General features: G+C 37.5%; 1 protein-coding gene across 3 annotated transcripts; it reads left to right on the top strand.

The window, feature by feature from the left end:
* Positions 1-3,485: 3,485 nt before the first annotated feature.
* LOC112164811 (protein HIRA) lies at positions 3,486-13,124 on the top strand. 3 transcript variants are annotated; one of them, XM_040506246.1, is made up of 10 exons: positions 3,486-3,867; positions 4,982-5,257; positions 5,565-5,816; positions 5,896-6,293; positions 6,386-7,403; positions 9,028-9,238; positions 9,529-9,652; positions 9,763-9,885; positions 11,602-11,719; positions 12,132-13,124. In XM_040506246.1, the coding sequence occupies exons 1-10, from the start codon at positions 3,760-3,762 to the stop codon at positions 12,525-12,527; spliced, it is 3,024 nt and encodes a 1,007-aa protein (XP_040362180.1). In that variant the 5' UTR covers positions 3,486-3,759; the 3' UTR covers positions 12,528-13,124. The 3 variants fall into 3 exon arrangements, with proteins under 3 accessions (XP_040362180.1, XP_024156900.1, XP_024156901.1); XM_024301132.2 differs by having other exon boundaries at positions 3,487-3,867; positions 9,412-9,652; XM_024301133.2 differs by lacking the exon at positions 3,486-3,867 and having other exon boundaries at positions 5,116-5,257; positions 5,562-5,816; positions 9,412-9,652.
* The last annotated feature ends 102 nt before the right edge of the window (positions 13,125-13,226 follow it).

Below are 13,226 nucleotides of genomic sequence, written 5' to 3'. Positions count from 1 at the left end.
TCCCCAATCGAAGCCCAACCCCATTTCCACTTCAAAGTCCTCGTCAACTTCCAAGCCTTCGCCTCAGAGAACCCAGAGCCTCGATCAGAAGAGACCCAAATTGCCGGCCTCACACTCCGGTGGGTGTTCAGAGCAATTTTTGGGTGCCCATACAATTTTTTATTTTTTTTGGTATACTGTGAGCTTCCGGAATGGGGAAGGGAAAAAAAAGAAAAAAAGTGAACATGTACAATTGAACATATAAGTTGATCAATTGTGTCTGTAGTGTATTTATTTTGGTTTTGGGAGTTTATGCAATTCACTTGAGGGCAAATAATATGATTATTGGAGGGCAATAATAAGATTATTGGAAGGCAATAATAAGATTATTGAGAGGCAATAAAATGTTTATTGGGGCAATAATAAGATTATTGGCGGGCAATAATAAAATTATTTATTTGGATAAACCTCCGAAAGCTTTTAATAGTCAAAACATCTTCATTTTTCACTAATTATTGATCCCCAATAACAAGTTTATTTGGGAGCAATAATATGATTATTTGGGGGCAATAATATGATTACAAAGTATTATTGGGGGGGTAATAAAATCAGACTCCGGAATCTGATCACCGGAGCCCGGCAGTCGGATTCAGGATTCCGGTGACTGGTTGTCGGATTCCGGTCACTTGATGCCGGACTCTAGTCACCGGTCACCGGAGACCGCGGCCTGCCACTGGTCACCGGAGCACAGTAAGGTGGAGGATGACTTCTCTCTCTAAGTGAGAAAGAAGGAGAGGGCAAAAAAGTCCCAAAAATAAATAAAAAGAATAAAAAAAGAATTAATTGGGTATTAGGGAAATAATCCTTTAGAGTGTTTTGGGTAAATGGGGTTAAAAAACTGTTAGTGGAGCAAGTGAGCAATTTTTAAGCTGAAATTGGGTAAATGATCATTTGTCCTATTATTAATTCTTGTTGAGATTCGCTGAGATTCATTATATGGTATTCAATAGCAATAAATGACATTACATACCAAATATGAGAGCAACGACGGCAACAAATATCATTTATGGGCTAATTAGAAGCATTGAAGGATGATATTTCATATTTATTGTATAATTAAGACCAAATTAATTATGGTGAAGCCGCAAATAGCAAGAAATTATAGGCATTTTTTCAGTCATTAAGACCGATATTCAATTGTATTTACTTTTCTAAACCTTTTGTTTGCAATTGTATAAATACGACCCTCTAGTTCATTGTAAAGAGTCCCCCCGACCAACACAACACAACACAACTTCAATACATCTACAATTTTCAGCATTATCTTGTTTCTCTACCTTACTTGCATTTTATCGATTTATCGTTTCTTTACTTTCAGTAATTTACTCCACTTTGAAGTTTTATGCTATTTAAAGAGAGAGCTTCAAATGAAGACTAGTTAGGGACTTTTTTGTGAAACCCATTTTTCGATCACATTTCCGCAAATCAACCATTAGATGTTTAGATATTCATGTGTAGATCATTTATGCAGTTTTTCAACCAAATTTAAAACCGTTAGGTATTCATAATGATGATTTATCAATTATGAATATGAATGGTTCCTGCTAGATAGATTTGGTTTGTCCATTGATTGGATCTAGTTTGGTACCTTAATAGTTAGCAATTTGGAAGAAAATTTTCAGAAGTGATCGACCCATGCATACATAAACATCTAACGGTTGATTTGCCATAATGTAATTGAAAAATGGGTCTCCCAAACCGTTGATTAGAAAGTCCTAATTAGTCCTCATTAAAGTGGTTATCATTAGAAGGGTTCCTGCAATTTAAATTCCCGCATTTATTTTATGCTCTTACTTTACTCACCTTTACTTTCTCCAATCTATTTTAAAAAATCACACAAATAAAAAGAGGGAAAATTTCGCAAACAGTACACCAAGTAAAGGCCACTAATAATTCTTATACACAAAGTTTCAAACCAAACATTTCGGTACACGAAATCTGAAACTAGACCCACTATCAGTACACGACGTCAATTTTTGACACTAAAATGTCCATTATGCCCTCAATTCTTTTTTTTAAATAATTTTTTTTCTATTATTATTTTTTCCTTCGTTTTTATCTCTTTCTTCTTCCTTCTTCTGGGCTCACTCCCTCGCTTCCAACGCCGCCTTCCTCACCTCCACGCTCACTCCCTCGCTTCTAACGCAGCCCTTGCGAGGTGAGCTTCTCCCGCCGCTGCCGTTCCGCCTCCGCTCCGCCTCCACGTGGTTGAGCAGCATGTCTCGGCTCAGCCCGGGTTTCCGGCCCCATTTCTTCGACGCTCTTTTCATCTGGCAGTCGGAATCTGCGAAGTCTGGGTTTGGTTCGGAGCTCCGTTCTTCTTCTTGCTAGAACCAAAAACATGTTTCTTGTCGTCACTGTACGAGCTGTGATCCTCTTCCTGCACGCCGACAATGATGCTGATGTCAAAAATGGAGAAGTTCCGGTTGATGAACTCGAGCGGTCTTGTTTCCGGGTCGGGCTGATCCGACCCGAACAACGACTTGGCTTGCTGGATCAACCCCCAGTTCTCTCTGATCAAACCGGAGGAATCCATTTCAAGAACACCGTCGGAAGTTGGGATGCAAATCAAGGTCTCGATCCCGTGGATTTGGGCCTCTTTGGCTCTCTCGCAGTTGTTGAACTGAAGCTCGTGGGCCCCGCTCAGCCAGATTAAGGTCCCGGAGCCGAAGGCCTTGCAGGGAACAGAGCCGTCCCCGACTAAAATTATTAAAAAAAAAAAAAACTGAGGGCATAATGGACATTTTGGTGTCAAAAATTGATGTCGTGTATTGATAGTAGGTCGAGTTTTAGATTTCGTGTACCGAAATGTTTGGTTTGAAACTTTGTGTATAAGAATTATTAGTGGCCTTTACTTGGTGTACTGTTTGCGAAATTTTCCCTAAAAAAGAAGCAACAATGCCACTGAAAATGCCGAAAGTCCTTGCAATAAAGGTGAGATAGCCAAATGGTTGAAAATGTTCCTTCCACGACGCACAATCGCCTGAAAGAAGTCAGATCAAGTGCAAATCATATCAAAGCCTCGTTTGACTAATCAGCTGCAAGTTGGCATACCCTCGCAATCAACAATGGTGATTGGACCGCAAGTCCCTCATCCTTTAATTCGGACTTAGACGATTTTGATGCAAACGGCTTTATACAAAACTTGAGCTTGGTTTGACTTGCAATTCTTGCCGAGCATACTTTAGCTTACTTAACAAGTACATGCTTTAGATTGGTCGTATTCCTCGCTATTAATTGAAACCGTTAATATTGAGGTCAAAGACTCGATTTTCGTCGGTAGGAATATTATTGGGCCTGAACTGTTGTTAACTTCGTAGTGGGCTTTCGTTTTCTCGCGTTAACCCCACCTCTGTAACCCGCAGTCTCTCGGTGGAATTACAAAACGAATAAAAACAGAGAAAAGTAGAAAAGGCCAAAAAAAAAAAACCTAAAACAGAAGTCGGACGCTTACTTTTTCAAAATCTTCCAAAATTCTCAGTCGGACGCTTCCTTTCTCACTCCCTCTTTCTTCACTTTTCTTCTCTCCCTCTCTTCCCATCTCTCTCTCTCTCTCTCTCTCTCTCTCTCACTCTGCAACTTTCGCAATCAAAGCCCCCCACAATCAACCTCCTAAGAGATTTGAACGTTGAAAAAGTAGTTACACATCCATTTTAGGGTTTTGGTTTGTTTATGTGCTTGGTTAAAACTTAGGGTTTTGGAATTAAGTAGCAGAGAGAGATGATTGCGGAGAAGCCCAGTTGGATTAAGCACGAAGGACTGCAGATATTCTCCATTGATGTTCAGCCCGGTGGGCTTAGGCTTGCCACCGGTGGGGGCGATCACAAGGTCTGCCTCTGTTTCTCTATTTGCTTTTGTTTATCAAAATGTAGGAACTCTGGTTTTATTTTTTATTTTTTTGGTTTAGTATATGGAATGTGGGAAACGAAGCCGGAAATTTAGTTTTCTCCTGAGCAAACAATACATCTATTTTGGCTTAGTTTGTTGGAATTTTCAATTTATTAGTCTGCGCTGTTGCCGCCGGAGAAATTTGATGGCGAACTAGGTTTGAAATTTTGTCTAGTGTTGTGTTGTGTTTTGATTGAGAGGTTCGAAGGATCTGAATTCTTATTGAGGAATTGTGTAGTCGGACTTGGAGAATTGATTTATGTCGATGAAATCTGAATTTGAGTTGGATTTTATGACAGAGTGGGTTTGAAATACTAGAGAAAAATGTGTTATTTTAACTTCAGTGAGTTTTCTGCAACATGATGTAGGAATCACTTCATTTATGATTGTTAGCATTCTGAAGAAGCAGTGTAAATGAAGTACTCGAGTATAAATTTATTATTTTAAAATCCATAAATGCAGCCTAACGTGGCAATCCACAAACTGAGGATAACATGTCGGTAATGATGGATATCTTGATAGCTGCTTGACTCAAATACTTCAACCTCACACCTCCATAACTCTGCCAATCTAGAAGTTTTATTTTCTCTGAGTTAATGTCCACCAGAAAACACTTTGGTTTGTTTGCTGTCGGACCTGAAACTGCATTATAAAGTTTGAGTAGCTCTAATAAGTCCCAGAACAGCTTTGTTTTGGACCTATCAAGAAGAAGATGGTCTTGTCAGAGAATTGGTGCGGGACTTCTTCTGTATCTCGTTCACACCGCAACTCTTTATAATGAAAGTTATTTGATAAATATTATAAACAAATCATTGTAAATACTTCAAAGTGATTCCATCACTTGCATGCTTGATTTGGAGGGGATTCTGTGTCCTTTAGTATTTTTTTCCTAGATTAGGTTTGAGAATTGTTGATTAGATTTGGTGTTTGAACAGCCACACAATGTTGTTGATGTGGGAATATCTTGCATTAGACACTTTGATTATTGTTAATTTTATGGCGTCAACCATACTAACATACGGAAGTTGTTTCTTCCTTACTTTTCCAATTGCAGGTACGAATATGGAACATGAAGTCTCTTGGCCGGGATATGGAAAATGAGGACTCAACTCAGAGGCTACTTGCAACCCTCCGTGATCACTTTGGCTCTGTTAACTGTGTTAGGTGGGCTAAGCACAGTCGTTATGTTGCAACAGGGTCTGATGATCAAGTGATTCTAATTCATGAGAGGAAGCCTGGTTCGGGAACCACCGAGTTTGGCAGTGGAGAGCCACCTGATGTTGAGAATTGGAAAGTTATAATGACTTTGAGAGGGCATACTGCTGATGTGGTAATGCCATTGCTTCTACTGTTCGATTAGTTGTTTTGAATAAATTATGTTTTGTTTCATGATATGATCTACCTTTTGTTTCTCAAAATTACCACATTTTGCTTTTGGTATTTCTTTCTTCAAGGTGCGGTTAATCTGACCTTGGGAGTTACCTGTTGGTTATTCTTTTCTAAAACTTCCTCTTTTGAAATCTATGAATTTATAATTTAGGTGTTTTATTTAAATTTCTGTAAGTAAATGTTATGAATTTGTAGTCCCCAGCCGGTTTGCCTAACTGGTTTGTTCCCTTTCCATGCTTAAAAAGTAGGTGGATCTTAATTGGTCTCCAGATGACTCGATGTTGGCCAGTGGAAGTTTAGATAATACTATACATATCTGGAATATGAGCAATGGTATTTGCACTGCTGTTCTTAGGGGTCACTCTAGCCTGGTTAAAGGAGTTACTTGGGATCCCATTGGCTCGTTCATAGCAAGTCAATCAGACGATAAGACAGTAATTATTTGGAAGACAAGCGACTGGAGTCTTGCTCACAGGACTGACGGTCACTGGGCAAAATCAGTATGTCAATTGTGTTTATGAAGTATATATTTTACAACAATTGCTAAGATCAACTTCTGACCAGTCTTTATTGTTTCAGCTTGGATCTACCTTTTTCAGGCGTCTTGGATGGTCACCTTGTGGTCACTTCATTACTACTACTCATGGATTCCAGAAACCAAGGCATTCAGCACCTGTTCTTGAGAGAGGCGAATGGTCTGCCACATTTGACTTCCTAGGACATAATGCTCCTATAATCGTTGTGAAGTTTAACCATTCAATGTTTATGAGGAAGTTTACCAATGCTCAGGAAGGGAAAACTGCACCTGTGGGGTGGACTAATGGGGCTTCGAAGACAGGAGGGAAAGAACCACAACCTTATAATGTTATTGCAATTGGGAGTCAGGACCGGACAATAACTGTATGGACGACTGCAAGCCCACGTCCTCTATTTGTTGCAAAGCATTTCTTTACTCAAAGTGTTGTGGATTTGTCCTGGTATGTTTGTTGTTTCAAGAAACAATTTAATCTAATGATTGTTTTTATTTTTTATTTTTTTAATACATAATTTCTTTTCCTTTTGAAAACAGGAGCCCTGATGGTTATTCGCTCTTTGCATGTTCTTTGGATGGTTCGGTGGCTACTTTCCATTTTGAGGTGAAAGAACTTGGTCACCGGTTAAGCGATGCAGAACTAGATGAGTTGAAGAGAAATCGTTATGGTGATGTTAGAGGTCGGCAAGCAAACTTAGCTGAAAGCCCAGCACAGTTATTGCTTGAAGCAGCTTCTGCTAAGCAAGTGGCAAGCAAAAAGGTCTCTCTGGATGTTCAACAAAATCACACACTTGAGAAATCTTCTGCTCATGTGGGGGTTGCAACAAAAGCTTCTGAGACTCAGCTTGCTGATATGAAAAAGAGTGGAGGTGCTGCTCCTGATTGTTTAAATAAAGTTTCGATGGCTACCCGAATATCTGGTCCTGTGAAGCAAAGAGAATATAGACGCCCTGATGGTAGAAAAAGGATTACTCCAGAAGCAGTTGGGGTGCCTTCCCAGCAGGAAAATATCTCTATGGGGGCTCAGTCCCAAGCACTTGACTTCCCTCCCATGTCTTCTGATCATAGGAAGGATGATAATGGTTTAGTTGTTGCTGATAGTGGCATTAGAGAAACTTCTTTCAGGGGAACACTTGGCCGAAGCACTGATACAAAGGAAAGATATGGGGCCACTGCCAGAGCTATGATTACTGAAAGTCTGGTTATTGAGAAGGTTCCTGCTTCCACAAGCAGAGATGAAAGCATAAACGTGGAACAAACAGGAAATGTGAAGGCGTGTAACTCAGTAGGCTCTAGTAGTTCTATTCTTTCAATCCGGGTGTTCGATAAGAAAGAATGGGAAGACACAGTGCCAATTTGTTTGGAAGCTCGACCTTGGGAACAAGCTGCAAATGATGTGTTTGGCATGGGAAATACATTTATTACGAAAGAAACTGAAATCACTTGCACAAGGGGGTTGCAAACTCTTTGGTCTGATAGGATATCTGGGAAAGTCACTGTTTTAGCTGGAAATGTAAACTTTTGGGCTGTTGGCTGTGAAGATGGTTGCATACAGGTCAGTTTATAATCTCCTCATACTTATCCACATGTTTTTTATTATTATTTTTTATTTTTTTATGATAAACAGTGATCCACATATTTTCATAATAAGGACAAAGTTATGTGTACATTTTAAGTTCTGCTCTTAGTGGTTGCACCTCACATCATCTTATTATAAATTTAACTGTTAAGTTGTATTCCAGAAGTCCCATATAAAATAAAGCCTAATTGCTATTGAATATTTATTTGGCGAATTTGTTGTTAAAACTAATGTAGAGAGGTGGACTAATGAATCTGTCGAGAATGGATAAAATGATAGAGAAATAAATTAGAACGTCTTTAGTCATTTAGATTTGCTGTAGTCTTCTAGTAGTGTTTTCATGTGTCTTCTAGATGTTTCATTAGGACGCATTTCTTTGTATTGGATCATTTTAGTTTTCCGAAGGCATTTTTTTGTCAGTGATTAATGCTTTAGACTTTTTATGATTTCTAGAGTCATTACTAGGGGTCCTTTAATGTTGGTCTGTTTCTAGTATCTTCTGTAGCTCTGTATAAGAGGATCCTATACTCCTCAAAATTAGTGAATGAAATTGCTTGTGTTTTTTTCAAACAGTTTCTCTAGACTGAAAGTAGTGAGAATTCTTGGTTGTTTCCAGATTTCCCTTTATTCTCATCTTTTCCCTTCATTCCCAAATCTTTTAACCATGGCATCCCTTTCCCCATAGATTATAACTCTTAGACTCACCCCCAGAGACCTTAAGCACAGTGACCCCTTGGTTGTCCTTTATCACAAAGTTGTCAATGCCAACTTTTGGGTTTCACTTTGAATTGTTGAAATAAAACCATAACATCCCAATCATACAAAAAGCACCAGGATTTATAGTGGTGACCCGAGTCTGTGGATTCAGACTACATCCACTTTGGTGTTTTTTTTATATTCTCAGATACAAACTGAGAAATACATGTAACAACAGTGTGGCTTTAAGGTAGCAACCATGAATAAAAGGGACCTTAAATAGGGTAGCGGATAGTTCAAAAAAAGAAAAAAGAAAAAAGAAAAAAGAAAAAAGAAAAAAGAAAAAAGAAAAAAGAAAAAAGAAAAAAGAAAAAAGAAAAAAGAAAGACTAGTGGAGGGCTCCTCCTTTCTCATCTGACAGTATCTGTTACAAATAGTGATGCCTTCTTCTACATCCACTAGTTTCAGATCTCACCTTGCTCTTTCTAATAAATCTACTTCTGTGAATTGTCTACGAAGCGCCCTAGAAGCCTATAGCATTACTCCTTTACTAGTTGTTTTTACAGATTATAGCTGCAGAAGATGCTAATACAGCTAGTAGGTTCAGAGTTTAGCATTTTCTTTTCTTTTTAAACTGCTTTTTCCATGTCCAATGTTTACATCTGTAGAGAGGGTTTTGCCACCATCAACTGGGTAAAGTTTTTCTTACCATGCATTAAATTCCTTTTGCTAGAGGGTTCCTAGGCTGATAAATGAATGTAAGGTATACTTAATATGATATAGCTGAAGACATTGAGATACACTGTGATCTATTTTTACTGCAATGGTAGACAGAAGTATATAACCACTTGCACTAAGTGGTGGGATATCTGACATATCAAATTTTTCTGGTTCCCTTGAGTAGGTTTACACTAAGTGTGGGAGACGTGCTATGCCAACAATGATGGTGGGATCTGCTGCAATATTTATAGATTGTGATGAGTGCTGGAAGTTGTTTTTGGTCACAAAAAAAGGATCCTTTTATCTGTGGGATCTATTCACACGGAACTGTCTTCTTAATGACTCCTTGACATCTCTGGTTACTTCAAACCCAAACCCATCTGCAAAAGATGCAGGTACTAGATTGAACTTGTCTTTGGATACATGGAGATACTTTTTGTTTTCTAGTTGGCTCTCTTGCTCAAAGCCATTTCTTTTCAGTATGACAGTTAGATATTGTTTAACGTCATGAACATTCCTGACCACTGGTTGCTTTTATTTATTTATCCTCATTATCCATGCCTTCCAGGCATAATCAAAGTTATATCAGCAAAACTATCAAGATCTGGATCACCTATTGTTGTTCTTGCGACTCGTCATGCATTCCTCTTCGACATGGGCCTGATGTGTTGGCTTAGGGTTGCAGATGACTGCTTTCCTGGGTCAAATTTTGCAAGTTCTTGGAATTTAACTTCAACACAGAGTGGTGAGCTGGCTGCATTGCAGGTTGATGTTAGGAAATATTTGGCCAGGAAGCCGGTGTGGAGCAGGTTTGTTGCTTGAAAATTTGGATTTTTGGAGACCATATCAATACGTTTGACCTCCATAATGTAGTGTAGTGTTTTGCTCTCGAAACTCATTAGGTTGTGTTGTCTTGTAGGGTGACTGATGACGGAGTACAGACACGTGCTCATTTGGAAGCTCAGTTGGCTTCTTCACTGGCTTTGAAGTCCCCTTCTGAATATCGCCAATGTCTCCTATCATACATACGCTTCCTTGCAAGGTATTTATATTCATCCCTTGTAGCAAGACCTGTTGTTTCCTACTGAATCTTAGTGTATGTAGGTACTCCTGCTATTCCTTGTGGCCCCCTCTCTCTTGTTGTATTCGTAGATGTTGATTAACTACAGTATAACCCTTATAAATGAATAATGTTAGGACCATAGAAAATTATTACTTTAGTGGAGTTATTATATTATCGATAAATGAATAATTATTAACTTATCGATAAATAAATATTTATTACTTTATAGAGAGATGATCAAGATTCAGATGACAGTTGTGCTCTACCAATTGTAACTTTGAATAACTACTTGATTTGATAAAGTTCAATGCGGTTTAGATACAAGGAAAAAGCAAAGTACTATAAAAGGATATTTTGAGAAATAGTTAAATTGAGAAAATATAAATTGTTAAAAATTCCTTAATATGTACTATGAATTTTTATATACTATTTATTTTGTGTATTTCATCAATTATTAATATTTTTTGTGATATTTCTTTTTATGTATTTGATCAGTTATTACTTTATATATTTGCTGGATCTTAAAGGATGTCTAAAAAAATTATTATCTTATGCATTTAGCGAGGTTATTACTAAAATACATTGGTCCCGAGTTGGGACCGGAGAAATTTATTATTTAATCGAGGTTATCAATTTATTGAATATTCATTTATCGAGGTTTTACTGTATGTGAAATTATTTATTGTATCTATAAATACATGTTCATTATTGGTTCTTTCTTCAACTTTCTCCGGTACGCCCTACTGCATCTTTTCTGGTGATATCGACTTTTACCCTATATGTGTCATTAACTCATTATCTTGAACAAAAGAAAACAGTGTGTACTTAGTTTACAAATGTCTTTAACTAACGAAAACAGTGTGTATTTAGTTTGCAAATGTGAAACTTGAAAAGTATTAAATTATGTTTAAGATTTCCAAGAATTTCTTTCAATTCCCTTCCCTCCTATCTTATCTCTTTCCCCACTTGCTGACTCAAATTATGTAAGATTCGGGCATCAGTGCAAGTGTATCCTTTAGAGTCAGTTGCGTTGATACAAGTTTGAAAAACCTTACTACTTCTTGTTGACTTCTGTAGCACCTTTTCTAGTATGTTTGGCATGTATACATTTTCATGACTAAGATGTTGTGCTAGTAGCTGTATACACATCTGGTGTTCTCTTATCTCTAACCATGTTATTTTGCATACAGATTAGTTTCTGCATCATCTACTGGTTTAACTTCTAGTATACTAGGCGCCAAACACACCCTATGGGTGTGGATAATTACGTCGGCAGTTATTTCACAGAATGTGGAGAAAATTACTCCACCTTTTTTGTTTTTTATTTTTATGTTTTTGTTAAATTTCTTTTTTATCTTGTGAATTGGCCTTTTTGTCCTTCTTGAATATTTCTGTTCAAAGGTTTAATATTTGAGGATATTTTGGTAAAAAAAATTCTGTTTTGGTTTACAAACTCTCCTCTTAATAATAGTATAGATACATAGTAACTCTATGTTCTCTTAATAATATTATAGATACATAGTAACTCTATGTTGACTTCTATAGCGCTTTGTCTAGCATTTTTTGGCTTGTATACATTTTCATCATTAAGATGTTTTGCAAGTATTTGTATACATACATCTGATGTTCTCTCTGCTTCATCTACTGGTTCAACTTCTAGTTTACATGGTAACTCTATGTTTTAATGGATTTCAGAGAAGCAGATGAGTCCCGTTTGCGAGAAGTCTGTGAGAGTTTTCTTGGACCTCCTACTGGAATGATGGAAAATACATCTTTACATTCGAAGAACTTAGCATGGGATCCTTGTGTCCTTGTAAGTCCTACAGAGTACAGACGCTTGTGGATTTGAACCTAAAACCTTTTCAATTTATTTACCCCTTAATGTTTTTTTAAGAAAGTGTTTTGATCTGTGGTCACAATAGATACTTATGTGCGGAATCAGTTTAATTTATTTTATTTTTTACTTTCACTTCTACTGGTTCTTGCTTGGCTTGGCAACGGTCAAGCAGTGTGTGGTTAATTTGTTAATCTAGGATAACATGACTTTCAATTACGGTTTTTGGCTAGGGTGTAGGATACCATTAAAGTATTCGACTTGGCATCAAATTGTTTCCTTCCAATTTGTGTTACCCAGTTATAAAACTAGTTTTTGGGATGGTTAGCCTGAGAAAGTTTTCTATCTGTTGGTGGTGCTTACATTTTCCGTTGCTTGCCTTCTTGTGCAGGGAATGAGGAAACATAAACTTTTACGAGAAGAAATTCTTCCAGCAATGGCTTCAAATAGGAAAGTACAACGATTGCTTAATGAATTCATGGATCTCATTTCCGAATATGAAAGTGTTGAAACAAATATAGAGAAAAAATCTCACGCTTCACCAACAGAGAAAGCACCAGCAGCTGAATTAATGGACTCTTCCCCAACGGTGACAAATCAACTGAACTTGGTACCTGCACCAACAGATCAAATGAAGTCTGTTCATGCTTCAACTGATATAGTGGGCTCCCAGGTAGCAGTAAATCAAGAAAATTCTGCTCCACTAGCTAAAGATAAATTTGATTCAGATCATCCACCACCAGTGATTGATCAAGTTGGTCTTAGCTCACAAGATGCAGGTTCTTAATTTTCGCAACTTATACCTTCTAAGAAAGTGTCAGATATAGGGCATGCTAACATTAGTTGAAAGCAGTTCTCTCGAAGAATGACATCAGTATATCTCTAGTCCATTTGACCTATGACAGATTTGAGTCCATTTTTCTGACCACCTATCTACTTAAACTAGCTACCCACAAGTATACGCTCTGTTAAAGCCTCCCATTTGTGGTGAATTATCTGTATGAGTTCCTTTCAGATGTGCAATTGGTTATTTGACACAGAGTCACACCTTAAATGCAGTAAAAAATGACGTTTAGGAATTTGTCTCTTTGCATCTGTAGTTGTGTGTAATCAGCTTGTTGGATGTTCTTTCTTGTACAGCATAATCTTTCCATATAAGATAGCTACTATACTATACATTTCAAACCGATCCCTGTACAATGTTTAAGATGTGGATCTTGTTTCTTGTACAATCCTATGTTATGAAACAGCAACAATTGATACATTAAGGGCATTATTAAGGGTTGTACATTGCACTGATTTCATTTTTCTTTTATCTATCATTGTAATGTAACACATCTTTTAATAAACCGCCGACCTTTCCAGGTTTTGCAATCTTGTCAAATTAGATTTTATGTCAATTCGGAGGTTTTACTCCGGTTTCTAAATCCTAGTAAGACCATATACAATTATATTCCTTTACTTGATTGTACTGAAAGAAACTGTA

Source organism: Rosa chinensis, chromosome 5, assembly GCF_002994745.2.
Source record: "Rosa chinensis cultivar Old Blush chromosome 5, RchiOBHm-V2, whole genome shotgun sequence".
Lineage (NCBI taxonomy): Eukaryota > Viridiplantae > Streptophyta > Magnoliopsida > Rosales > Rosaceae > Rosa > Rosa chinensis.
The sequence above is the reverse complement of the archived record's forward strand: the minus strand, read 5'-3'. Positions and strand labels throughout refer to the sequence as shown.